Here is a 27,220-nt window from a genome sequence, read left to right as displayed (position 1 = left end):
TTTTTGTGTTTCCCTAACTGCTTTTTGTGTTTCCCTATCTTTGTTGGTTTCTCCTCCAATGGTCTCCAATAGGAAACGAAAGTGAGCTCCATCCAACTATCACACCCTCACCCCTAAGGCCTTTCTTCTTCCTTAATTTATTTGTCGATGACATGCAGTATCTATAACTAATAAAAAAAAATGGCTCCCCAAAATGTTTCCACTCTCTCACAGATTACCCTACACAAGTCAAAGAGGGATTGTTGGATTCCCAAAAAGTTTAAGGCAATTAGTTTTTTAAGAAAATTACTGAAATTAATATAATTACACATAGTTACAAAGTCATCATTTGTTTAAGAAAATTATAATTAGTGTAAAATTTTTAAAATGAAACAATTTTTTTAATTTAAATTAATTATACATATAAAAATTATTTATATATTTATAATATCAAGTTAATCGAAGAAAACACTTTATTAATTAAAAACAAAAAAAAACTTTCAAACATGTTTTTTATTTTACTTGTTCTAAAAAGTTTTTTTTATTAACTCAATCAAACATGTTTTCTTTATTTTTCAGAATAAAAATCATTTTTCAAAATTCAGTTTTCAAATACAATTTTTTTTTTTTTCTGAAAATAAAGTTGTTCTTAAAAACTATTCTAAAAAATTATTTTCTAACCAAACATACCCTTAGTTTCTACCGGTAGTCTTGCATGCATAAGAACAAGATCATAATGAACCCTGCCCAACCCAATTCCTTGAATCTTTTACCCCAAAAATAAATAAATAAATATATCAATAAATTAACCAAGGGCAAGTTTAGCGATTCAAAACACACAGTAAAGCAGGAAGGAATTTTTTCCTGTAGATATGGTGATATCAACTTGAAAAATCATTACTGGAAATGGAAATAAAAGTCTTCATGGAGGGGGAATACTTTCCCCAAGCACTGCTGATGTGATTTGCAGGGAATAACATCAAGTTGTGAGAAAACCTAGCTGCTTGACTAGCCCAAGACCTGAAATTAGATCTCCTAAAAGAGACACCTGTTCACCTTCGGCTGATTGAGCTACAAAATAAAATATCACTACGGCTGGTCTCAGCTAACTAACTGGCAAGAAGCCCATGGAATGTTGTCCAGAGGATGATAAAACAACATTTCTATGTCTCAAATATCATTTCCATATAAACCTCAGAAAACTAGAAGAACTTATAAAATAAAATTAGGAGTCTTTCTTCCTGATGGAAAGAAACCACACAACCACTACTTTCATGGGGGAATATAGCAACAGACTTTAGGTGTTTGACTGTAACATGCAGAGGACATAGAAGGTAGAACAAGGAAGAGGAAGCGGATCATCAACCCAACCAACCGTCCCTCCTCAATAGTGGCAGAAGATAATGATCAAAATAGAGCAGCTTGGATTTTTCTTCAATTTGAATATCATCCTACCAAGTTGATGTGATAAGCAAACACAGAAAATCCCATTCCCAACAAAAGATGGAAGAATATTTTATTGTATTTTTTGTCGGTTTGAAAAGCTGGGGCAGGGATTCATTTTGTTCGCACATCGTTTAATGGCTAGGCTAGGAATTGGGATTTGGGATCTAATCCCCACTAGCTGGTAAATTCTCTAGGAAATCCACTTGCTGATGAGATTATAAAAGACAAGAAAAGGACTTTCAAATATATATATATAAAGTGCTGGTCTTTTCGGGCTTTGACACATATTCTCCTCCTCATCTTGTCCTTCCTAGCCTTGCTTCATTTTGAGATTTCTAAGATGGAGAATCGCATTTTGCTGTACTGTTAAAAAAATATTCACCAACTTGCTCAACTCTACCACTTTCTCCTCCCTTATAAAGAGCAAGCATGGCAATCTCTTTGCCACACCATCCCTTGACTAGGGTCTTTTTCCTTGACTGAGGCAGTTATTCCTTTTCTTTGTTTCCCTTCTGTGAGTTCTTTTCCTCTTGCATCTCCAACTTCAATACTCAGTATACTGTCGCCTTCTCACCTTCATCTACTTTTTCTTCATATTCACCCAACTCATCTATGACCTTATTATTCCAGCTTCTATAGTTCTTATTTCATTCCCCCATCAATATAGTAATGGCATCCCATGCTTTCTCCTCTTCATGTTATTCAAGCTCCCCTTGGACACAGAAGCAAAACAAACTATTTGAAGAAGCCCTGGCTCTGTACGACAAGAACACTCCTGACCGCTGGGCAAATATAGCCAAGGCTGTGGGTGGGAAATCTGCTGAGGAAGTAAAGAGACACTATGAGATCCTGGAACAGGATGTCATGCATATAGAAAACGGCCAAGTCCCTCTACCCATTTACAGGTCAACTGGAAGTAGCAGCGGAGGAAGTGTTGATGAACAAAGGTAAGATACTGGTAACTCTTCTCTCATTACTTTGAACAAAATAACCCCTTTAAAATTCAGCTTAGTTCTTGCCTTACCACTATATATTTTTATCCAGAGTCTAAATCTCTATCTGAGAAAGAATCATAACCGTTCAATAAAAATGTGCCCCTTTTTCCCTGGAGCCAAATAAGACAGCCACAATGTGATCTACAAGTTAAAAGGTCCATGGCAGGGTAAGGGAGTCAATAGCGCAATGAATCATGATCACGGAAATAATCTCCAAAGTTTCTGGTCATTGTGATCCCCCATACTATTGCCATCCCAAATCATACTTACCACTCTTTCACATGGATGAGCATGTCCTTTGAGTGAAGTTCTCATTTCTCAAGTATGGGAAAATGCATGTAAATCCAATTTATAAGCAAATAAAAATCTTTACAAACTTATTCGAAAGACATCCAAATTTCAAATCCAAACATCCACTGCATGTATGTAACTCCTCATTCCTCATCCCCAGCATTTAGTAAGAAAATGGGAGGGCTTGTTACTTATCCACATTTCTTGTGAAGTTGTGGAACCAAGCTCCCCTTCCATTTTGGGTTAGATACAATCAACCACGATCGCCTAACTGCCTTCCCCAATATTTTATTCTTTTCATTTTTTTATATGAAGAGTGTCTATACTCTACTCAACTTTCTGAAAGAAAGCCCACATGAAATCTAATCCTACTTATTTTAGATCACATGTACTTGGTCATACACTTTGGAGCACAGACCTCCCAATGTTATAAACAATAGTAAAGTAGCCAGTGCTTGTTGCTTTGATGAGGATGACTATCCGATGCAACACCATTTTTTTAATAGATCTTTACATTCCTCTGTAACCCATCATTTATCTCCAGCCTTTCCTCGTGAAACTGCTTGGACCTAGCTAGCATAACCTTTTGGCAGCATCCATGCTTCAATAAAAAATTTAGAAAAAAAAAAAAAACCCTAGTGCATCAATGAGTGTATGTTGGTCGGTTGGGAGCTTTACTCCCCAAAGAAACTAATTTGTAAGTAGGCAGCAATTGGCTGGGGATTCGGGTAGAATTTTGGCTTGGGGAGTAAAGGTAATCTGCCAATTTGAGAGAAAACTCACCCATATTCAACAATTCAAAATTATTTAGGCACATAATATTTTCCTTTATTTGGTGAAAAAAGGCATGATTTCACTCATTCCTTCCTCGTAAACTTATCTTAATGCAACAATATATTACTAAGTACCTCCTTCTATGATTAATAGTTTTCAAAAGTTTCTGATGTATCTTTCCTTTCCTTTCTTTCTCCTAACAGGCACTTGCTGAAGAATCTAAAGCTCCGTTGAAGCAAAAGACTCAGTTATACGACAAATATACATCAGCTCGAGCATATGCTAAAAAGAAGATGCAGACGCATGTATTAGAAAGAGAAAAAAAGAAAAAGGTGAATAAGAATAATAAATATAGGCTCAAACTAATGAAGCAAGCAAGATGATGCAGTTATCTGTGTCCATGTATCTCAATTTGTCGCTACTGCAATGAATTCGCAAATTAAATAACATATGATGCTTTCTATGACTTTCGTATATTGAATTTAACGACAAAAAGCAGAAACAAGAATACAAAACAAGAGAGAAATTCTTACAAAATGGCAACCCTAATTTAAGTCTCTGCATGATGACGATTCACCTTTCAAACATTACAAGTCCTGATTCCTTTCAATTGTAATTCAAAGATTGGGAATGCTGATTTGGATTAATAATAGAATTTAGAATGGCGATGAAAACAAAGAGGCGGGAGAATTTTAGGGTTAAAAATTTGAGAGATTGGCTTTCAGATGCGACGAAAAGGCGGGAAAATTTTATATCTTTAAAATAAATGGAGATGCGGGGTATCGATCCCCGTACCTCTCGCATGCTAAGCGAGCGCTCTACCATCTGAGCTACATCCCCTTTGCCGTTCGAATTTTCTGTTAATGAGTCAACAATTGCTAACTTCCTTCGATTCATTTATTTTTACAATTTTCTAATTTATTTATTTTTAAATATATTATAATTTAAGTATATTATAATATAAATATGGTATTTTTTATTTTAAATAAAAAAACCATGAAACTCAATTAACTAGCTTGAAATATTTACTGAGAATTTATAGTGTTATTAGAGAATTTTGGATAAAAAAATATATCTTTTAGGTCATTTTTAAAACTTATATTCAATGTGACATATTTCCAATCCCACAAGTATCATAACATCCTTGGACAAATTTGAAGTTTAAATTAATAATTGAGGCTTCGTATTTTAACTTAAACCTCAGTTAACAATAAAGACTTAATTTTTTAATTGAAATCTTAATTGGCTTTCATAAAATTATATATCATCATTGAGTACAACATAATCTCATGTAACAATACGTTTGACGGTGATTATAGAAAGTGTTTTAATATTATAATATTTGAAAGATAAAAAATTTCAAATATAAAAAATATTATAAACATTTCATAAAATCATGTCAAATGCATTCTTAGAGTATATTTGATTATAATTTTAGGAAAACTTTTGAACTTTTTTAATGTTTAAATAAGAAAAACTTTTAGATATTAAAAAGATTATAAATACTTTATAAAATCACGTTTAAATAAATTTGAAGTTTGAATTCTTTAATAATTCAGTGTTATACGAATGGGTGTTTTATTTACGGTAAATAGACAATGATAGTGGCCTGTGGCTTTGACTTCTTCCTTTCTTCTGCTGCTCTGCATGAGGAGATTAGACAAAAACAGAAAATAGAAAAAGTTCGAGGGCAGAGGACCGAGGTTGCAGAGCAACAACCACATAAGAAAACACGAGGGAGTGGACTCGTTCTTCATTAATACAACTCACCTCTCCTCCCCTCCACAAACTTGGAACCCTCATTTAGAACCCCTCCCAATTTCGTAGGCTTTGCAGCGCTTAAATCGTGGACAAGTCAAATGACTCAAACCCTTCATTCCACCTTCTCCTTCCAATATACACCAGTTTCGCGAGGAACCCGGCCTCTTGTACCCCTATAAATAGCACCGTGTCATGTTTCAGATTGAATCATAGCTAGTTTGGTGTTAGCAGAAGAAGAGAAGAAGAAGATGGCGAATAAGATAGCGTTTGCTCTGGTGTTCTCGCTGGTGCTTGTTCTCTCTATCAGTTCGGTGGTTGGGACGACGGACTCGACGTTCGACCAAGGCATGCAGCAATTCGCGAAATCGGCATCGAGCAAGGCCAAGAGTGCGTCGAATGCTGCATCCGATGCGATGGAGGACGCCAAGGATGCCACCAAATCATGGGCTGACTGGGTCAAGGATAAGTTCGATTAAGTCTTTTCACCCTCCATAAAAGAAATGCCTATGCTGCCTTCCCTCACCTAAAACCCGAAGCACTGCCGTTTGTTATTGTAGCTTCTTTTAAGTTGTAAGTTTGCAACCACGCTCAGGTGGAGAGCCCTGCTATTGCATGCCGTTTTGGAACATTTGCATTCCATTAATGGAGCCTATAATAAGTGCAATTTTATCTTGTAATTAATTTTTAATAAATAATAAGTCATTAGTTGACGTCCATCGAAATGGGCTTAGTCTAATTCTTATGAATTTAATCATATACTTTGTCTTTTCCAGTTTTTTGCTTCTAATTTTTTCAGCTATTTACATTTTCTGACTACAATTGATCCAAAACCACTTCTCATTTATTCAATTGCTACTTGTGGTTTCACACAACTTCGTCTTCCACGATAGCCAAGCACTTGGGCTTTCTCAATCATATCAGCAGCTGGGCTTGTTTTAAGCCATTAAGATTTCCATAAAGCCCAAATCAAAACATTCTAGAAACCCCCAATCAGGTTTTTCCATTGTCATCCAATTAAAACGGGCCCAATTGGTTTTTTTTTTTTTGTAACTTTGTTCAGACGCAAAGTTGAGTGTCGAATTGGTAACCTCAATATTTCTGGGACAATTAGCACTTTATGCGGGTGCAAATCTTAGTTTTACGACGTCATGTTTGTATGAAAATAAAACTCGTCTTTGCAAAGCGTTTCCTAAAAAATTCTAATTTTTTTGTATGGGCAAGGTTGTCCACTTAGCCCCAACAATACCACATATTCCAGCTCGGCCCAATAGCTATTAGCTGCCAGAATGTAATTAAAAAAACATTGCTTTTTCGTTGATGAATACCGGTTGGACAAAAGAAAAGAGAAGCAAATGTAACCACTGATTCCTCGGGAAGTTATCAGCACCGTCCAGTTGCGTGAGAAATGCAGTAATCATCAGAATCGTCCAAGTGAACGGTGGTGATGACGCCGTTGACAGCAGCTAAGCAAAACCTCCTGGACCGTACACCCAATCCCGAACCGGCGCTAACATCATTCTGGATATGGGTAGACAGCCCTAGTGCTGTGGCTAACTCTCCACGCCCATCTGATAACATCATCACCTTCTCACCAACCCCAAGATGTTGGCCCCACGCCCTCATCACGAATTCATCGTTGATGGCCACACATGCTATCAAATCCGCGCTCTTCCCTTTCATTGCCTCAATCCGTTTAACGAAACGAGTGCAGTTGGGTGAGAAGGCGGCCGAGACGCCCACCAGAAGGAGTTTCTTTCCCTTGGCGAGGCTCGAAATGTCAACGTTTTGAACCCTGCCGTTTGGGCCGAGGGAGGAGAGAGTCGCATTAGGGAGCTTCCCGCCTATGGGAATGGATGCGAGTCTGGGGTCTCTGGCTGTGGAGATTTCTTGGAAGGGAGGCGGTGGGCCCGGTGGTCCATAGAGATTAATGAAAAAGGATTTTTGGGACCGATGAAGACTTCTGTGAGGATTCCATGATGTGGAAATGGGTTTACGCGACATGGAAAGAGCAAAGGTGGCTTGATTAGAAGAAGAAGAAGAAGAAGAGGATGACGGAATTGGCGCTGTGGCGAATGTAGCTGCAATGTTGTTGACAGAAGCAGCCATGTGGGAGGGAGGGGGTCGTTTGAGAAGAAGAGAATTGGAGGAGGGATTAGGGTTTAAGATGAGATGGTGAGGGAGATTGATTTGGGGTTACGCCGCTCCGCCATTTGTACGAGTGTTGATGACGATTAGAGATGAGTGTAGAGGAGGTGTGAAAGAGGGATTTATAAGGAAAGAAATGAAATTAAAAAAAAAAACTCAAAAAGCGTTGGAGTCCACGCCATTGCCCTCAGGGCCTCAGCTATAATGCCACACAGACATAACATCCTTGACTCGCAAGCAACCCAATCAGTCAATATTTTAATGGGATTGTATTTCAAACTTTCCCTCTAATTTAGTAATGTATAAGAAAATTAAATAATCCCCGCTTCGCCGCGTCCATCGGTACTTTTACTATCTTCAACAGTCAAGCACGATTAAACATACTAATCAACATCGATAAAAGGGATAAGCTTAGGCGCTCACCTCACCCTCACCTCACATGGCCATGCGGCCCTGTTGGTATGATCTTGCCACACGTTACTCCTCTACCACACGTCCATCATTTATTTTTCATTTAATAAAAGAATACAGTAAAATCACGATTCAACAAAAATGATTAGAAACTCCTGGTATATTTGGGAACAAAATCTAGACAGTCGTGAATTCATGGGTTGACCGTCAACACGACTAACTAAACCTTATTAAAGACATGTAAATTAGGAATAATAATATGATGTTGGAATCAAATATCTCGTGTAACATGATTAAACAACTCATAAAATGCATTCAATGATTAATATCCCATGATTATTATTATTTTAAAAAGGACAATAATTAATATTTAATGAAAAGCAAGCATGTTGAATTGACTAAGTAGTATATATATATAACCTTAAACAAAATCAATTCAGAGAATGCAGATGCTCAGATCCAACAAATTGAGAATTCTAGAGAAGAGATGAGATGATGATACCTTTGTGTGAATTGAAGGTGCATGAGAGCTGGGATTTATATAGATGCCAAGGGATTTGCAAATGATCCTCATTTCTCTTTATACATTCTCTTCTCCTTCTGATACCCATCTACAGTGTACAATTTAATTCCTGGTTACAATGGCGGGGTTTGCTGCTGCGGCTGTGGCTGTTTCTTTAGGGTGTTCTTGTTGTTGTGCATCCAAACCTTGAAGACCTGTCTCTTTACACCAACCTCGGCACAAAGCTGTTGAACTTCTTCTTCGTACTGCTTTTGCATTCTCCACCCCACCTTCTCTGCGTACTCCAGCATCTTCTCTTTCTGCTCCTGAGTGAATTTCGTCCTAAACCGCTTCTTTGACAGAGACGGGGGAGGAGGAGGAGGTGGCGCTCCCCCGGCATTGGAGTCGAAGGCTCTGAGATCCTCGCTTGAAGACTCGGTGGCGCCGATGCTCGTCCCAAAAGCCATGGACATGGGAGGGATGATGATTGTTGAAGGGGGTGCGTGAAAGGCCTTTGGGAATTTTTGGCGGTGCAGATATGGCGGGGATGCTAGAGTTGGAGGGAGTGGGTGAAAGTGAGGTGCACTCCTGCCGATGGTCTCGCCGTCGACCTCTTTCCGGTGGAAGTTCCGGTGGCAGTTACAAGCTGCACACATCAGAGCTTCTAGGGTTCCTTCTTCTCCATCGGGCATGAACTCCCCGCAGCCGTCGACGACGTTGCCGCCGATGTTGGCTGCGTGGTTCTTGAGGCATTCTCTATACCTAACGGAGGCCTTGGAGTTCGATCCGCCGATAGTGGACGCAATTGTTGCACCAGCAAGGACGCCGGCGACGTGAACTGGGTCTGGGTCTGGGTCTGGATCTGGATCACATCCCTGGATGAGTGACTGCTGTTGCGGATTCAGCTCTTGTTGTTGTTGAAGAAGAGGATGATGGTGTGGGATTTGAGGTGGTTTGAAGACGGTAGTGCCATTATCAGTATTATGATGATCATCTCCTCCTCCTCCAGATCCCGCGGATGCCAGAGGGTTATAGCCTGAGGAGGGTGGAAATCCCATTTCCTTGCTCAGTTCCATTAACCTTGATAAAATTGAAACCCTGGCTTTTGATCTCTCAAAATTCTATATGAGAATATCATTCATGGAACATCTCAAATAATACTATCTTTCTATGATTTTACTCATCCCAATGTTTCTCTTCTAATCAAAGAGTGAAACCATTCAAAACCACTAGACTTGCCAAACAAGGAATTATTATTCAAAGAGATGAGTAATGAGAACATTGAGAAGACGAGGAGAAGAGTGGCTTAGCATGACTCAAACTCATCTCTTCTTTGATCAGCTTTTTGAGTGGCACACCCACCAACCTATTCCTCCAATTCCAACACTTGTCTCAATGGAGAGACAATTGACAACACATTCTTTTTTGTTGATACTGCAGACAATAAATTTTAAAAATATAGAAGAAACAAGGCTCAGATCTTGGGGCCGACCGACCTCAACACCACCTGAATCACTGTTATATAGAGGAGATCAGCAGCGCCATGAACAACACCGGCCACCACCTCCACTACCTCCACCTTGTGAGGGCTGATCAGAAGTGGTAATTAATGGTTTCCAGTAACGTAGATTTGAGATAAGAGAGAGAGAGAGAGAAAGGGAGGCGGGGATTGTGGGTGTGGATGGTTCCAACAAGAAGGAGCCAAGTGCATATCCAACAAGAGACAGCTCGGTCGCTTGTGGTGAAGCGGAGGGATAAGCATGAAGATGAGGAGCCGACAAGAGTCATGTTCAACCTCTGACTACTGGTCCCCATCCCCCTCTGAACCTTAATTATTGCTCCTCCCTTCCTTCCCCTTTTTCTTATGGTCTCATGCCCCTCTCTGATAAGACTGCTTTTCTCTCGCCTGCCTCTATCCTTCCCAGCAAATCTCTTGTTTGTTAACAAAAAACACCTGCTAAGGAAGAGCTGAACCTCAATTAGAGAGTGAGAGTGAGAGTGTGAGTGAAGGTGAGAGTGAGAACTATGGGAAATGGGCCGTATGCCCCACATCAGAATGGAGTAGGCTTTGTCGTTTTGCTTGGTGTTTGAAATGCTGGTGGCCACCATCAACGTCAGGTCAAGGCCAGTGGCAACTATGCTGTGCGCCCTCTGCACCCCTCCTAAAACTCCACGCTTCCTCCCAAAAGCAATTGATGCCTTTATTTGTCTCTCTCTGTTCCCAAGCCTCTACTTTGGTACTTGGGTTTTTTCCATTATGTGAAGCACTGAGGCGGTGGTAGTGCTTTCAGGTGGTGGCGAATGGCCTCAAAATTGGAAATCCTTCACTCCCAACGTTATCACGTTATCGCCATTACACATTTTACCCAAGTACGTCCTCCATCTTAGCTCAAAGGTAAATCCACTAAAAAAATTTAGATCTAAAAATATTTAAAGATTTTCTTTTTAAATCAATATAAAAACTAAAAAGGAAGAAAAACCCTCATAAAAATGAAAAAAGAAAAACAATTTTCTTCCCTTTTCCCTCCTTCGTGGGCTCAAGAGTGTGCCAAGATTGGACTGGAGTCACTTAATTTTGAATTGTTTAAAATGATAAATTAAATATTATTAGCAAATTTAAGAGAAATGCATCAACTTAAAAAAAAAAAAATTGAAACTTTTTTTGGATCAATTTATAAGAAATAAGAAAAAGATACAAATTTTTTTCTGCAATCAAGTTGCCAATTTCGAATGCCCTTTTTATATTTTTAAAACAAAATCACTAGTATAATCATTGTTGCATGGAAAAGGTTACTTGCCAATTAAAAAAAGGAGCAATAGGCTGCCAAATGCTGATTGGATAAAGAGTAGGTTCCAGTGCGATAATCCATTATCATTCTCATATTTCTAAGACAAGCGGCAGATTGAACAGTGAATGAGCCAAAAAATAATGGGTCCATAAAGCCACAATAGTGGGAAGGACTGAGATTTTCAGTTTAACCCAATAATAATAATAATAATATGATCAATATGAATTACTTCTCTATAGACCTAATGACATTCTCTAAGGATAACATTTCCTGCAGCACTAAATATTTGCTTTATCAATTTAAACCCAACTTCACAAACTCAGAGTCTGCAATAAGGTGGGTGGTGAAAATGGCTACCACTAGGGAAAAGAACATGGGAGTGTTTTTATAATGAAGTTTGTACATGTAATTAATTTGAATGGGTCGGGACCTTACATCAGGGGATGAGGATGCATGTCATCCTCTGCTATGCAGTGATGAGGAGTATGCTCTCCCCAAGGATATGACTATATATAATATATATGCCCTAGCTGTTCCAGAAAAAGCGAAGATTAAAGACCGTGTCAAACCTGACACTCCTTTAAATTCACCTAACACTGAGTCATAAAAGATAATTCTGTCATTCATTTACTAAAGGTCCAAAATTCCAGGTCAAAGCAAGTAACATCAAGACAAAAATGGTTTTTAAGAGTGTCTGCAGAACAGGTCCATAATAACAAATCCTGCTGACCTTCAAAGCCCGAAAGCACCTTCTTTCTCGGTAGGCCACATTCCTAATAAAACTCACGATGTTGGGGCATCCCATATATTAATATAACAATATTGTTCATTTTCAAGATTTCACTTCCCAACCACGACATTAATGCCTTATTTTACTAAGATTTCATTTTTCACTTCCCTTGCTATTTATCCACTCCATATTGAAAAGCTGTTAGGACTTTGAAAGTGCACTTCAGAAATTTAAAATCTGAATTTCCAGCAAGCCAAACCACATAAAAAGATAAATCTAATCAAATATTAATGTTGAAAAATAATCCCAGAGAGACAGTAGTCCTCTTCTGGCTAGACATTTGACTTACAGAACATAACTCAAGCATAGATAACAAGCTCGAGCAAAGATGGTCTATATAATCTCAAAGCAGATTTACTAAGATATAATATTCATCACTAAATGCCTAAAATTACCAAGTCAAGTGCACCAAATCTCCCATTCCTTGAGTTGCTTTGAATTAATACTCTTCATGCTGATGAATCAATGACCATTAACTATAGATGAACTTCTCACTTCAAATCCCGGTCATTGTCCCCAAGCACAGGCCCTGCATCATATCACATGGCATAGGAAAAAACCAATACATTAATAAGCATCATTACAACACGCTTAACAACCACTGGCAAAACTTGAACAATAGCTTATATAGGAAGGAACAAAAAGGGTCCAACAAGCTATATATTTCTTTATCATTAAGTAGGAATGCTTTAGCAGAGCAGACTTGGAATGGAGGCCCTAAACTTACCAACAAGAAGTGGGGGTGAACAAACAACCAGATTTAGAAATCAAGGGTCCTGAACTATTGAAGCAGATATGTTGTTCATTAACTAATGTTTTCATCATGTGCACCAAGAAACTAACTGTGGATAACTTGCAATACCCCTTATTCATATGCTGATAACAATGTAGAATCAAGTTTCTTGCTAATACATTTAAGTTTCTAAACCACAATTCAAAAAGCAGATTCTTACCAATCTGTTAAGAAAAAGTGCAGTTGGAAGACTGACAAGTGAAATACAATTTTCTCCAACAAGAAGCAACAGGAATGAGTGAAGAAAGGGTTATCCAAATTCTGAGAATAGGTTCAACTCAATAAATATCGCATACAAATATTGTAACAACATTTAGCATGAACAGCATAAAAAGGAAAGCCAAATCCTTGAAAATAGTTTATTTAAAAGCATCTAAAGTTCAAGAAAATGTGCATGGAAAGGCAATGAAAAAAATAAGAAAATATGGTCAAAGATAAACCATATCATGCAACCCCAATCTCCGTGTTTTCTCATTAATCTCATTTTGAACCAGACTCACTACTCATTGGAAGTTTTTTCCACCAAGGACCTATGCTTTTGCATTATTTCAAAGAGGTTTACTCTTTTTTTTTTTTTTTTTGTCTTTTTCCTTTTTTAAAGTAATCCATGGACTTAAAATCTTACCATGCATTTGTTGGCACTAATCAGTCCTCCAGTCAATCCTTACACCACCAAAACTCAAAATTTTCAATTTTAGAATGGTTTTGGCTAGATAGCTAAAAACTCTATGCACTGCTCTCCAAGATTCAGCTATTTTTCATTGTTATAAGCTTTAGCATAGCTGGATGTAAGACAAATAAATTGCATGACCAAGTGACACTCTTATAGCCTTCAAGGTTTTATACAAATGGCTTAAAAGAGTAAAGAATATACTCTTGTAACTTGTTTTTATAGGCATGAAGTAGTTAATTAGAAGAAGCACAAAATAAAAGGGGCCCCAGACAACACATACTAGAAGTATAAAAAGAGTGGCTATCGGGCCAACAGACCAATGTTAAAGTAGTGCAAGATCCTTCAAGCCATTTGCATACAGAGGCCGTATCCATCTCAAACATAACCTTGTAACTATTGTAAATCAAAGTAGAGATCCTCATACATTTAGACCCCCAAACTAAAAAACTGAAAGCTTACCAGCTATTATATGCAGATACAGACTTATGACTCAAATGTTTACTCACAAATGTGACATGGCAGGGCCTTCAAATCAAATTGAGAACACCACCTTATACATATTTTTTTCTTTTTTCCTGATAATAGGGAGCACCCTCGTGGCTTGACTTAAGTGGTAAAGGGTTGGTGAGGGTTTGTGGGAGGTTCCAAGTTCAAGTTTCAATGGGGACAAAAAAATTACCTATAAAAAATAATAACAATAATAATAATAGTTATAATAGAGAGCATTTATTCTCACTGTTGGCCTAGCAAACCCTAGGGGATATAGACCACCCTTCTACCTACACACCTGGATACCTAGGAAGCTCAAACTTGGGACATCTAGTTCATTGCTAAAGAGCACTACCACTGAGATACACCCCAGGTGATTTGTTAAATGTTGAATAAAACTCCTTTTGTAGGATTTTTCATTATTCCTCATATTACTTGGAATCTATGTGGAGGTCAAACATCATTAAACTTAATGTCATTTTTATGGAAAGGATGAACTTACAAAGTTGCTACAAATTGGACAAAAATACAACAAAAAATCCAAAATATCAAATAATAAATTACTTAGAAACATAAATGAAAGTCATCTTTCTTCTATTCAACTAAGTAAAGAAATGAAAACTAAATAGAAGTAAAGATGGCTTTGTTTAGTTATTGTCAAGGATTTATGGGTCGGTACAAAGGAGTAGGAGAGAGGATTTTTGGGTTGGGAGCTTTTTTTTCTTTTTTTTCTTTTTGATAACCGAGGAACCTTTCATGGCCAAGCCTTTGGGACCCTCCATGCAGACCCAAACCTCGAGGTACTGACCGCCTCGTAACAACCAACACCGGGTAAATTTAGGGTATCATTAGTGGCAGGATTTAAACCCAAGACCATATGCCACTTACTGGGACCACACTTCCTAGTGTTCGCCTTGACCAACTGGGCTACCCTAGTGGGTTAGGTTGGGAGCTATAAGAGCCCTTTGGGATGGTCCTTGATGCTTGGGAGGGAATTTTAACTTGGTTAGATTCCCCAAATAGAGGAAAAATTGCACTAGTATATCTTCCAACACGAGGTGCTTTTCAAAGATAATAGGAAACTTGATTAAAAAAAATTTCAATCTGCTTGAGGGTTTGACCGCTTTCTAGTTGAATGATTGGTATGATCACTTTTCGAGTCTAACTCAAAGTATATTACCTAAACCTGTTTTAGATCACTCCCCCATTGGGCTACATGGAGATGGGATGAGGGGGTGAATCTCTTTTTAGATTTGAAAATACATGACTTAGATCAAAAAATTTCAAGGATTTGGTGAGGATTTGATGGATGGGTCATAATGCGAGTGGCTTGTACAATCATATTTTGATAACTAAGTTGAAGTTAGACAGGATTTAAAATCTTGGAATAAGAAGGTATTTGGGAATGTTGCAACTACAAAGCGTGAGGCCTCTAATCAATTAGTTTCTAAGATTTTAAGGAGAGAGAAGGTGGCCTTTCTATGGAAGAATCTGAAGCTAGAATGTTAGCAGTGGATGAATATTTTTTGATAAGCAACAGCAGAAAATATATTAAAGAAGGCCGAAAGGCCGCACCGCATACAGGAAGTATACAAAGCAGCCACAAGGCCAAAGAAACAAAACAAAAACACCTCACCAGCCCTTAGGGGACCGCAACCCACTCCAAGAAGCCTTTAAGTGAAGAGGACTCCTCTTCCCTATACAACTTAGCCCAACTCCACAGACTACTTACAAAAGACTTCTTGAGAGTCTGAATAGCCAAAAGACCCCCTCTAAAAGCTAACCTATTTCTTTCTTTCCACACCGTCCAAAATATACATAACGGAATGGTCTTCCAAATCTTCTTCCTTTTTTTACCCACAAAAGGGCTCCGCCAACAGAACAACGCCTCTTTAACCTTCTCTAGAAACACCCATTGAACCCCAAATAAGGCAAAGACGATATCCCAAAGGGTCCTAACCACTGTACAGTGTAAAAGAATGTGATTTACATTTTCCTCTTCACAACCACACAAAAAACAACAATTTGGAAGCTGCCACCCACGCAATTGCAGCCTATCCAACGTGAGGATTTTTTCCCAAGTAGCCTCCCACGCAAAAAAAGCCACTTTGGTTGGGACCTTATCCACCCAAATATTATTTCCCGGAAAAACACAAGGATTAGGGGCTGCCAGCAGATTGTAAGCCACCCGAATCCGAAAACTGGTAGAATCCCCGCCTTTCCAAATCACAAAGTCTTCCTCTGGAGTTACTCTGATGTCCCTTAGCAAGAAGAGCAAGTCTTCTATTAGCACCAGCTCCCAGTCATTAGAATCTCTAATCAATCTGAGATTCCACCCTCCTTGGCCAAGCCTTGGATCCCACACATCATTCACCGGTTCATTACTGCACACTGCCAAGGCAAAAATCTGGGGGAATGCTTGGGACAGCGCTTCGGTGCCGCACCAATGATCAATCCAGAACATGATCTTAGTCCCCCTCCCCACCTTGAGCTTCATGTTATTCCAGCACCAGCTCTTCTCCTTTAAAATCTCCTTCCAAACTCCCACTCCAAAGGGCCCCCGGGCTTCCTTAGATTTCCAACCACACCCCTCCAGCCCATGCTTCACCCCGATTACCTTCTTCCACAAGACATCCTTCTCAACGACAAATCTCCAAATCCACTTGCCCAATAAGGCCCTGTTCAATAACCCCATCCTTCTAATACCAAGACCCCCCTTCTCCTATTGAGTACACACCACCTTTCAATTAATTAAATGAATTTTCCTACCCGAGTTTCCCCCTCCCCAAAGAAAGTCTCTTTGTAATTTCTCAAACCTTTTCGCCACTGACTTAGGCATTCTAAAGATGGACATTTGATAAATAGGAATGCTAGCAAGGGTACTCTTAATCAAGGTGATTCTCCCGCCCTTAGACAAGTATTGTCTTTTCCACCGGGCAAGTCTTCTTCTCATTCTTTCCTCCACCCCATCCCACGTGGACAAGGCCTTGTGCCGGGCCCCAAGGGGCAGCCCCAAGTACTTAACCGGAAAGCTACCAATTCTGCAGCCTAACTCCACCGCCATTTCCTCAATATTATCAATCTCCCCTACTGGTATCAGCTCGCTCTTGGCCAGATTGATCCTAAGCCCAGAAGCCGCTTCGAACCACGCCAAAAGCCATCCAAGATGAGTTAATTGATCCTTGTTGGCATCGCAGAAGAGAATAGTGTCGTCTGCAAAGAGCAGATGAGACACCATAATCTCCGCTTCCCCTCTACCTCTCAGCCTACAACCAGAAATGAAGTTGCCCTGCACTGCCCGCCTTATGAGTGCACTCAGCACTTCCATGCCCAAAATAAAAAGATAGGGAGAGATTGGGTCTCCTTGACGCGGACCCTTAGAGCTGGAGAAGAAGCCTTCTGGAACCCCGTTAATAATGACAGAAAATTTTGCCATTGAAAAGCACCACCACATCCACTCCATCCAACGCGACCCAAAGTCTTAGCAGTGGATGAATATAGTAAGTGGGTTTTAGTGAAAGAAACTATGTGGAGGCAAAAATCAAAAGAAATCTTATTAAAGATGAGGATAAAAATACTAAATTATTCCATAAAATGGCCAATGCACGGAAAAGAAGAAATTTTTTCATTAGAGTTAAGAGTGAATGGGGAATGATTGCTTGGGGAAGTAGATATAAAGGAGGGGGAATCCAAGGCCTTCCACAATCTCCTATCTAAATCGAGGTATCGGAGAACTAACATTAGTAGGATGTCTTGCTGGAAATTGCATGGAAAGTCACAATCAAGGGCCAAGAACAGCCATAAGGGCAAGAAACAATTTAGAAACAACAAAGAATTTCAATGTGAGGCAGTGAATGCACTGTCAATTGAGAGACCAAAGTGTTAGAAGGCATAAAGGCACACTTAAGGCACATAGTCATTCTAGAATCTGACTGCAAGGTGCAACTCAAAGCGCAGGCTTTACTGAAGTAAGGCGCACCCTAAGTCACATGTGCAATTTTATATAATACAGTAAATTTATAAATGTAACCATTTATCCTAAGTACATAAATCATCATATATTATCCAAAATTCCAATCTAATCAACAAAAAATATTTAAAAAGAAAAAAAGAAGTTCCAAACATATAAACTATCATAGTATCATTATGTAATTATCACAATAAATTGGATTATGAATAATAAATAAAAATAAATCACAATGTAGTTAGTTTTAAAAAATGAGATAAATATTACAATATCATTATATAATTACCACAATAAATATAAATATTATTCTCCAGTATGATAAAGATAAATAAAATAAATGAGATCTAAAAAAATAAATATAAAATTATAGATGAGAAATGCAAATGCTAAGTTGTGAAAAAAAAAAAAAAATACACCACTTGGTGATTATATTCAAGGTCCGAGACTCTAAGCACCCCCCAAGTATGTCCTTCTTCCTTCTTCTTTCTATCTTCATTCTTCCTCTCTTTTTACTCTTCTTCTCCACCTTCGACGATCATGAGCTTGGAGATTGGAAGCCCTAATTTGGGCCCTTTTTCTTTTATTTCAAAAGGCAAATACACCATTTTGGTGCTACTCTTCAAAAAGTGAAAAATGAAGGGAAAAGGATGTCTTTTTGCACTAGTTCCTTAAAAAAAAAGAAAAAAGGACTAAAAAATGACATTATTTTGATTTGGTTTTTTTTAAGGCAAAACAACGTTGTTTTGACCCTATTCTAGGAGGAGGAAAAAAGGCATGTCTGTAAGGAGCATTACCCTTGGGCGAGAGATATGCACCTTGTGTGCTTAGAACATGCCTCCTTAAAGGTGATATGCACCACTAAGAGGAGTGCATCACTGTGCCTTGTGCTTCAAACACACCTTTTAAAACTATGGTTGAGAACCAGGTTCTATATCAACCTCAAATACTCTCCCTTTCACAAAGGAACAATTGGATCAATTGTATAAGATTATGGGAAAATCCAAGGTTTCCTCCATTTCTTATGCTTTTGCACCTTTAAAACAACTTTAATACCATGTTGGAAAATAAGGAATCTTCTTATTCGCTCATTGAAAAAATAGTATAGATGTCTAAACATCTTTCAGACTAGTACAATAATGGAAACCAAATGGGAGAGTTGACCTACTCCTAAAATCTTCCTACAAAGCCTCAAAGTTACAACTTCCCTAATTTAAATAGTCAACTAATTTAAATATGAAAAAAAAAGGAATAAATCAAACAAACTCCATAAAATCAAGAATAAATTGTTGGATTCCAACAAGTGCAACCTATGAACACACAAAATATATAAAAAAAAGTGCAAAGGCCAAAAGGAAAAAGGAGAATGTGACACTCCTAGACAATCTTTCATGAGCAATTAGTCCACTAAAGAGAAATTACTAATTTCCACCTCCCCACTACGAAAACAAACTTTTACACCAACAATCAAACATTTTACTCCCTAAAAACTTCTCCAGAAGTGCTCTTTCCATATAATGGAAAAAAACATAAAGGGATCAAACTCCAAACCAGGTTGCAGTCATTTCAAATGAAACTGCATGTCCAACAAAGAATAAGAAGAATAATGAGAATGATACTTGAGGGAAAAGAGATCATACAAATTAAGACATTGGTCAACATTTTGAAATATAATAACTTTAATAAAAAAAAATAATGTTCCTAAAAACTTTATTCCAGTGCAAAACAATTTTAAAATACTTTAATATCAAATAAACCTATTTAGATTAAAACCAGAAGTTAACAAACACTATACTTGCCTAAACTCAATTTTTTTAGCAAATTTTCAGAATGCAATCTAATCTCTCATAGAGCCAATCCAAAAGGTTAATATGAGAAAAAAGGTGAGATCACACTTAATATATAATAAGCAGGAAAACTTTCATCCTAAATTGCTCAAAATGCCCTTTTTGAAGAATTGGTATCCATCATGTTACCCCCAAAATTGCCATAAAGAATGAACTGAACCATGAATTTAAATGGCAAAGAATTAGTCTCCTTACAGAATAAAGAAAAATAAACACATATACAAGGAACTGCAGATGTTCTTAATGTTCTTCCAGTCAAACATTTATGCAAGGAATTGTTGATATCACTAGAGTGCTTCTGAACAGTAATTTACACCCAATGAAGACGGGAGGGATGTGTTTAGACATGACATATTTCTATATATAGAGTCCCTCAGCAATCCAAGAATCATTCCCACTCTACAATTGCAATGAAATTTATGTATTAAGTATAACTGTCAGGGATCCATATGTCATTGATCTATGTTAAAAAGCAATGCCTTTGGAGTCTTGTGTAAACTTAACATTCGAAAGACATGTGATCGTGTTAATTAGGACTTCTTGTTTTCTATTTTGGAAAAGATGGGCTTTGGTTAGAAATTAATCGGTCGAATTAAATGGTGCACATCTACAACAAGTTTCTTTGTTCTTGTTAATGGCACCCATTCTAACTTTTTCAAAGTTCTAGTGGTTTGAGACAAGGAGATCCTCTTTTTCCCTATTTATTTGTGTTAGTCATGGAGGCTCTTGAAGCTTCTTGTTGGGGTTTAGGGATAAGTGATAAAGGAGGCAAGGGGGTGAAAATGCCCCATTTGCCATTTGTTGATGATACAATAATTTTCTATATGGCTTCTTAAGATCAGTTTACTCATTTAAGCTGGTTTTTCATATAGTTCAAAGCCATCTTGGGACTAAATATAAACTTAGAGAAGAATGGGTTGATTCCAATTGAAAGGGTGAATAACATAGAGTAGTTTGCCTCTGAAATACGATGTAAGGTAGGAGACCCTTTGTCTACCTACTTGGTCCTACCTTTAGGTGCCCATTTTAAACCATTGGCGGCTTGGGATGTGGTGAAAGAGGGGTTCCATAAAAGGTCAACAATACAGAAAAGACAATATATCTCCAAATAGGGGAGGCTCAGTCTAATTCGGAGCAAATAACACAGGTTTTTCATCTATCTTATGTCCTTGTTTATACAGTTTGTTCATCTATTTTATGTCATTATTCAACATTTCAAGGCAATCATATTAAGGTTAGAAAAGATTCAAAGAAATTTCCACTAGGGTGGCAAGGCTCTAGAGAGTAAACAATATTTAATGAAGTGGGTGATTGTTTGTGATGAAAAACAATCTCTCATATGTTTCATTAGATTCTGATTTACAATATATATATATATATATATATTGACAAGATCACTTAAATTAAGCTACCTATAAAAAATGGATCCCTTAAATTAAGCAATTTGATTGCAAGGGTCCTATATGAAATTTACCCAGATTCTTAGTGCAGAAATCATGGGTCTACTTTTACAAATAAAAGGAAAAATATATGGTAGGAAAATTAATTGTTGACTTCTTGGGTTAATCTTCTAACACTCCCCCTCAAGCTGGTGTTGGTGCAAAGATATTTTGCATTCCTAGCTTGTCTAAGATTGCATAAAAAGTTTAACTTGTAGGTCCTTTGTCGATATATCTGCCAACTATTTAGAATATGGGACATACAAAGAGCAAATCAGCCTAGAATCAAGCTTTTCGTTGAAGAAACGTCGATCTATCTCCACATGCTTGGTCCGATCGTGATGAACAGGGTAATAAGTTATATTTATAGCAGTTTGATTATCACAATATAGCTTTATAGGTCCTGTCAAAGTGATACCAAGGTCTGTAAGAATGACTTTTGTGCTAGAGTAGTTCACAAATCCCTTGAGCCATTACCCTAAACTCAACTTTTGTGCTAGATCTAACCCCTATTGATTGTTTTCTACTCTTCCAAGTAACTAGATTCCCTCCTAAGATGGTATAATATCTAGCAGTGGACCTTTTATTGACAATTGATCTAACCCAATCAACATCACTATAAGCTTCAAATTCCACATATCCTATCTTTTAAAATAAAATTCCCTTATTTGGTGTAGACTTAGATAAAGTAGGATTCAACATATTGCCTCCATGGGAGATTCTTGTGCACATGAATTGACTTACCACACCTACAACATATCCAATGTTTGGTCAAGTGTGAGTTAACTTGCCCACTAAACTTTGATAGAGGTGGCAGCCTACTATATCATCCTCTATTTTTCCTCTTAGTTTATGATTCTGCTCAATCGAAGTCTATTGGTTTGCATCTAAGCATCCCTGTCTTCTTTTGCAAATCGAGGATATATTTCTATTGGCAAATAAGTATTCCTCCTTTTGAATGTGTCACTTCGATCCCAAGGAAATATTTTAGACTCCCTAGATCCTTGATTCCAAATTCATTGGACAAATAAGTTTTTAGCTTTTACATTTTTCCCTCATCATTTCCAGTAACAATAATGTCATCCACATAAAGTATCAAAGCAATTAACTTACTAGAGGAATTGCGTTTGATAAATAGTGTATGATACCCTTGGCTTTGATGGTATTTTATTTTTGCCATTGATAGTAAATACCATAAGTTTGGGTGAATCCATTGAGTTTTTTACTGGTGATTTAGAATGTAGGGCTATCATTATGAATAGTAGATAAAGGTGGTTAGGTTTGGAGTGTAGAGGAGGGATTGAAGGGTAGGGATGTTTGAGAAGACGGCGTATTTTCACTAGTTTTAGACATCTTAGGGAAATGAGACCAAGGTTTTTGGTTTTCGAAGAAAATAAGAGATAACCTCTAGGAAATTATTTTTGGGAACCAAGTTACCAACAATTACAACAATGAATAAGTTACAAAAATGAAGGTTATATGTGATGTAACAATGAAAGCTCTATGAATCTTGACAGTATTAGACTTCCTGCTTTGATACCATAATGAAAACAAATAATCTCTTGTATGCTTCACTACATTCTGATTTACAATATATATAGAAGACAAGTTGGCAAGATTCCTCAAATTAAGCTACCCATCAAAAAAGAAACCCTTAAATTAAATAATCTGATTGCAAGGGTCCTATCTAGAATTTACCCAGATCCTTGGTACACAAATCATAGGTCAACTTTTACAAAGATTAAAAAAAAAATCAGATATATGGTGTGAAAATTAATTGTTGACTTCTTTAACTAATCTTCTAATAATCTACACAAAGAAAAGGAAGGGAGTTTGGGAGCTAAAAGTCTCTCTTCCTTAAACAAGAACCTTCTTCATAAGTGGAGTTGGTGATATGCATCTTAAATGGAGGCTCTTTGGAAGTAGGTGTTTGGTGGAAAATATGACGAAGAAGAATCGAGATGTTCTTGAGAAGCGAGAGATGAGTATAGGATTGGGTTATGAAAAGTCATTAAGAAGAATTGAGATCTTTTTAATAGTAAGGTCTTATTTTCAATAGATAATGAAAGGAGAGTGAAGTTTTGAAAGGATAAATGGTATGAAAACATAGGTGACAAATTTATGGGACCAATCAAATGAGTGGGGTTACTAGAATCCATGTTTTCCCTGGCATTTGAATGATTAGGAGCTAGACATTGTTAAACTTTGCTTTTATAGACTACAAGGAAAGGTGATGGATAGGGAAGGAGAGGATATGGTGATTTGGATGAAGCCGATGAATGAAACTTGTTCCATCAAAGCTCTTTACTCGATCTTGGAGTCAACGAGATCTATTTCTTTTCCAATGAGAGTAATTTGGAATTCTTTGGTTCCATATAAAGCAAGTTTTTTTGCTTAGGAGGCGAATGGGGAAAAATATTGACATTAGATCAATTTTAGATGAGAGAATGGTCATTGGCAAACAAATCTTTTTTTGTAAAAATGAGGAAGAATCCATTCATTACATCATCCTTTATGATGCCAAAACAAGGTACTTTCATGGTGGTTGTTTTCTTTGTTTAGTGTGTCTTGGGTGATATCTTCCATAGTCAAAGAGACACTAGGATGATATGGCTCCTTTGTGGGGAAAAAAATGAATGAAAATGTGGCAAGCAGCTTCCTCATGCATTTTTTTGGATAATATGGAAGGAAAAGAATCAAAGATTGTTTGAAAATGAGGAATATTCTAAGCAAAAACTGGAAAACACTTTTCTTACTAAGCTTTTATTGTGGTTTAAGTTGTACATAGATAAACAAAGGTTCAATTCCTTTAATTGATTTTGCTAATTAGTTAGGTTCTCATTGAGGGAGTGAGTAGTTTTTTATAGTTTCCTCTTATTTTGGTCATCCCTTTTGACAACTATTGCATACATCATATGTACTTGGTGAACTATTTTGGGTGCTTTTTATATATTATACTCACTTTATTTACCTATCAAAAGAGAAAAAAAAAACTTTCAGGTATCCATTCGGAAGTGCTTCCCATGCCAATATCCTAACCAAAAGGTTCTAAGCGTGTAAGAAAAAGGAACATCAAAAGAATAAATTTTACTCTCCCTTCATGGGGGAAGGTCCTAACCCTAGATCAACTCAAAAGGAGGGGGTGGAACTTAGCTAACAGATATTTCCTGTGTCGTGTTGAAGAGGAGACGATAAATCACATCCTCATTCATTGCTTCAAGGCGAGGGTTTTGTGGGAGCTTGTGTTTACTTTGTTTGGTGTTAATTGGGTCCTTCCGCTTTCGGCTAGAGACACTCTTTTAGGTTGGCATGATTCCTTTGTGGGCAAGAAGCGTAGAAAGGCTTGATTGGCAACTCCTCTTTGTTTATTTTGGACGATTTGGAAGGAAAGAACCATGATAGCTTTTGTTAATGAGGATTTGTCGATTCAAATGTTGAAAAATTCGTTTGTTTGTAATCTTTGGTCTTGGTCTTAGTCTTACTTAGATGTAGGACCCTTACCTTTAATCAATTTTTTTTATTGGTTGGGTTCTAGTTGAGGGCTGGTGAGTGTTTTTTTTTTTTTTTGTTCTTGCCTTTTAGTGTCTCTTGTATACTCCCTGTATGCTTTGGGTTGCCTCTTAAGCGCCCTTTTTCTAATATATATTCTGTGTGTTTATCTACCAAAAAAAATAAATAAATTTTACTCTCCAAATGAACCGATTAGGAAACTTGTAGGGTTCGTTTGGTCCAATGCCCTTGTAATGGTTTTTATTCTTTATACATCTAGCCCTTCTTCTCACTTAAACAGTTGCAGGGATAGATGCCCATCTATTTAGTGATAAAAATTAAGGAATGAGAAGCATTAGAATTAAATTTTGTTTAGGAGTTAAGGACTACAATGAAAAATAAATTATTTTTTTGATAGAGCGCACCTAAAAAGAAATACAACCATAGGCAATTGCAATTGAAATTGAACTATTCAGTTTTGCCACATATTAAATTAAATCCACTAACAGCATGTGCAAGCTCAAATAGCATAACAAAAACAACCAAAGCTACAGAAAACTGTTAAGAAATTAAGAGCATGAAACATCAATAATATACTTCAGAACAGCTTCAAGTCAATAATTGAAATCAGTTGCACAAATGTAAAAATAAGGGAAAATACCCGAGGTTTAGAATGCCATTGATTGGATCGAGAAACTGCTGCTGATGTTGTTGCTGCTGATGTTGCTGTTGCTGCTCTTGCTGCTGCTGCTGCTGCTGCAGACTAGGACCCCCAGCAACAGCCGCCGCGCTAGAAGGAGCTCCCTTGCCTTCAACAAACCTCCAGATATACCAGGATGCTACTGACCTATACGGCCTCCACTTCTCGCACAACTGTTCCATCTGGGACGGCCTAGGCAACTCTTCAAGGCCATAAAGGAGCTGCACCCCTTTGCGGACACCAAGATCGTTTACAGGAAGAACATCCGGTCTATGGAGTGAGAAAATCATGAACATATGAACAGACCAAGACCCAATGCCATTAACCATCGTGAGCATTGTGAAAAGGGACTTATCATCCATTGTAATAATCCCTGTATCGGACAAGATGCCATTTTGGTATTTCCTCGCAAGGTCATGTAGGTAACTAGCCTTACGCCCCGATACTCCGATTTGCCGAAGCTGATGAGGGGTTAGGGCAAGAACGGTTTCCGGCAATACTCCAGCTTCGCCGCCACAGAGACCAACGAATCGAGTGTAGATCGAGGTGCCGGCCTTGTAGGCGAGCTGCTGATAGAGAATGCTCTTTGTTAGGGCAAGAAACGGGGTGTGGAAAGAGTCGAATGTTGGAGGCGGGTGGAGATCAATTAACGGAGCCAGGTGCGGATCCGCGTTTCGAAGATGTCGGAGCGCGATTTCGATCTCGCCTTCGCAAGATAGCGCCCTCGCCACCATGTTCGGTACCGCCGGAACTCGTTGAGGAACAAGCTTGTTCTTGGCACCTTTCCCGGCAGTCTTGGAATCTCCGGCGGGTTTCGATTCGGTGTTATCTGGAGAAATTTTTCGGATCTTTCTTGGACGAAAAGGAATGTTTGAAGCAGAAGATTGATTTTCAGGAGGAGCAATGGTCGCTAATTCGGTAGATGTCGAAACCATTTGGATGGCAGTCGTGTCGGCGGCGTTGGAGGTGGCCGTAGCACTTTCATTATCGGGCTGCAGCTTAGGCACAGTCTGAGCGTGCTCGCCCATCATCGAATTCCCCGGAGGTCGTCTAGAACGGATATCCTCGGCGATCGGCGGTGGTTAGGAATGAACCTGTGGCGAGAGTCACTATCTGTATATCAAATTGGATTCGTACATAGTCGCAGCCGTGACAACAGTAGAGAAAGGGATGATGATGAGGATTTGGATTGAATTAGATTAGATTTGATTGGATTGACCCGCTTTTGTAACCATATATAATTATATATCACTCCCCTTCCTCGCTTTTCACTCTCATCTAACTTTCGAAGTTCTAACAAGGTCTGTCCGGCTTTCTCTTCCCAGAAGGAAACTCTCTCTCTCTCTCTACCAAGTTTATCGTGGACAATAGCCCACTCCTCTTCCACCTGTGGACCTCACAGACCCACAGCCCATACATCGACATATGGGCCTTCAAACCATGTGGTGGACTATGGGCCCAAAATTTGGGTCGTCGAGTGGATGGTGAACAGCTAAAAGTATCTTTACAGTTTCTTATTCCGTATGGATTATTAAGATTTATAGAGATATATGGGCATGCCACTAACTCCCGGATCTCTCCTTGATTTATTTAAAATTTTATACTCTCCTTATTACCAAATCTTGGGTGATTGTTGCACTAAATTTATCCCACAAAATATTATCATTAATGACTATTGCAGAGTTTATAACTCCCAATAATTGTGAATAAACTTATTTGATTTAATCTTCACTTTATTTTTTAAGTTTCTTAATGTTAAGAAACTATATATTGTTTGTATTTTATTCAATTACTCATATCATATTTAAATTTATTTATTTAATAAAATATTCAAATTTTAACTAGACACAAATAATATATAATAAACATTTAATTTTATGCGACATTCATGTGAAAATGTGCACCAAGTAAATTTAAAAAACAACTCTTACAATTTGACATTC

The 27,220-nt window shown here is 37.9% G+C and overlaps 4 protein-coding genes and 1 non-coding gene across 5 annotated transcripts; 1 reads left to right on the top strand and 4 right to left on the bottom strand.

Moving 5' to 3' along the window:
- The first annotated feature begins 1,898 nt into the window (after positions 1-1,898).
- LOC117907471 (protein RADIALIS-like 3) lies at positions 1,899-3,932 on the top strand. Its single transcript, XM_034821018.1, has 2 exons — positions 1,899-2,372; positions 3,689-3,932. The coding sequence occupies exons 1-2, from the start codon at positions 2,095-2,097 to the stop codon at positions 3,717-3,719; spliced, it is 309 nt and encodes a 102-aa protein (XP_034676909.1). The 5' UTR covers positions 1,899-2,094; the 3' UTR covers positions 3,720-3,932.
- A 320-nt stretch (positions 3,933-4,252) lies between these two features.
- Positions 4,253-4,325, bottom strand: TRNAA-AGC. Its single transcript has one exon. It is a non-coding gene; the product is annotated as a tRNA-Ala (tRNA).
- A 2,301-nt stretch (positions 4,326-6,626) lies between these two features.
- LOC117905399 (peroxiredoxin-2E-1, chloroplastic-like) lies at positions 6,627-7,352 on the bottom strand. The gene has a single exon (XM_034818327.1). The coding sequence runs from the start codon at positions 7,350-7,352 to the stop codon at positions 6,627-6,629; it is 726 nt and encodes a 241-aa protein (XP_034674218.1).
- Positions 7,353-8,196: 844 nt separating this feature from the next.
- LOC117907906 (zinc-finger homeodomain protein 6) lies at positions 8,197-10,015 on the bottom strand. Its single transcript, XM_034821588.1, has one exon. It carries the CDS (start codon positions 9,378-9,380, stop codon positions 8,439-8,441), a length of 942 nt encoding a protein of 313 aa, XP_034677479.1. The 5' UTR covers positions 9,381-10,015; the 3' UTR covers positions 8,197-8,438.
- Positions 10,016-12,044: 2,029 nt separating this feature from the next.
- Positions 12,045-26,602, bottom strand: LOC117906797 (probable DNA-3-methyladenine glycosylase 2). The gene is made up of 2 exons (XM_034820000.1): positions 25,239-26,602; positions 12,045-12,412 (listed from the first exon to the last, which is right to left on the bottom strand). The coding sequence occupies exons 1-2, from the start codon at positions 26,306-26,308 to the stop codon at positions 12,391-12,393; spliced, it is 1,092 nt and encodes a 363-aa protein (XP_034675891.1). The 5' UTR covers positions 26,309-26,602; the 3' UTR covers positions 12,045-12,390.
- Positions 26,603-27,220: the final 618 nt, after the last annotated feature.

This window comes from Vitis riparia, chromosome 18 (assembly GCF_004353265.1).
Source record: "Vitis riparia cultivar Riparia Gloire de Montpellier isolate 1030 chromosome 18, EGFV_Vit.rip_1.0, whole genome shotgun sequence".
Taxonomy (NCBI): domain Eukaryota; kingdom Viridiplantae; phylum Streptophyta; class Magnoliopsida; order Vitales; family Vitaceae; genus Vitis; species Vitis riparia.
This window is presented reverse-complemented; position numbering and strand designations above follow the sequence as displayed.

What these genes read in the sequence shown, in the direction of transcription:
- LOC117905399 (XM_034818327.1), bottom strand. Translation starts at nt 7,352, where the DNA reads ATGGCTGCTTCTGTCAACAACATTGCAGCTACATTCGCCACAGCGCCA.
- LOC117906797 (XM_034820000.1), bottom strand. Translation starts at nt 26,308, where the DNA reads ATGATGGGCGAGCACGCTCAGACTGTGCCTAAGCTGCAGCCCGATAAT. An exon ending in AATGGCATTCTAAACCTCGG is followed by an intron (nt 12,413 to 25,238) that starts GTATTTTCCCTT and finishes GATATGATGCAG; the next exon opens with GGCCTGTGCTTGGGGACAAT.
- LOC117907906 (XM_034821588.1), bottom strand. Translation starts at nt 9,380, where the DNA reads ATGGAACTGAGCAAGGAAATGGGATTTCCACCCTCCTCAGGCTATAAC.
- LOC117907471 (XM_034821018.1), top strand. Translation starts at nt 2,095, where the DNA reads ATGGCATCCCATGCTTTCTCCTCTTCATGTTATTCAAGCTCCCCTTGG. An exon ending in GGAAGTGTTGATGAACAAAG is followed by an intron (nt 2,373 to 3,688) that starts GTAAGATACTGG and finishes TTCTCCTAACAG; the next exon opens with GCACTTGCTGAAGAATCTAA.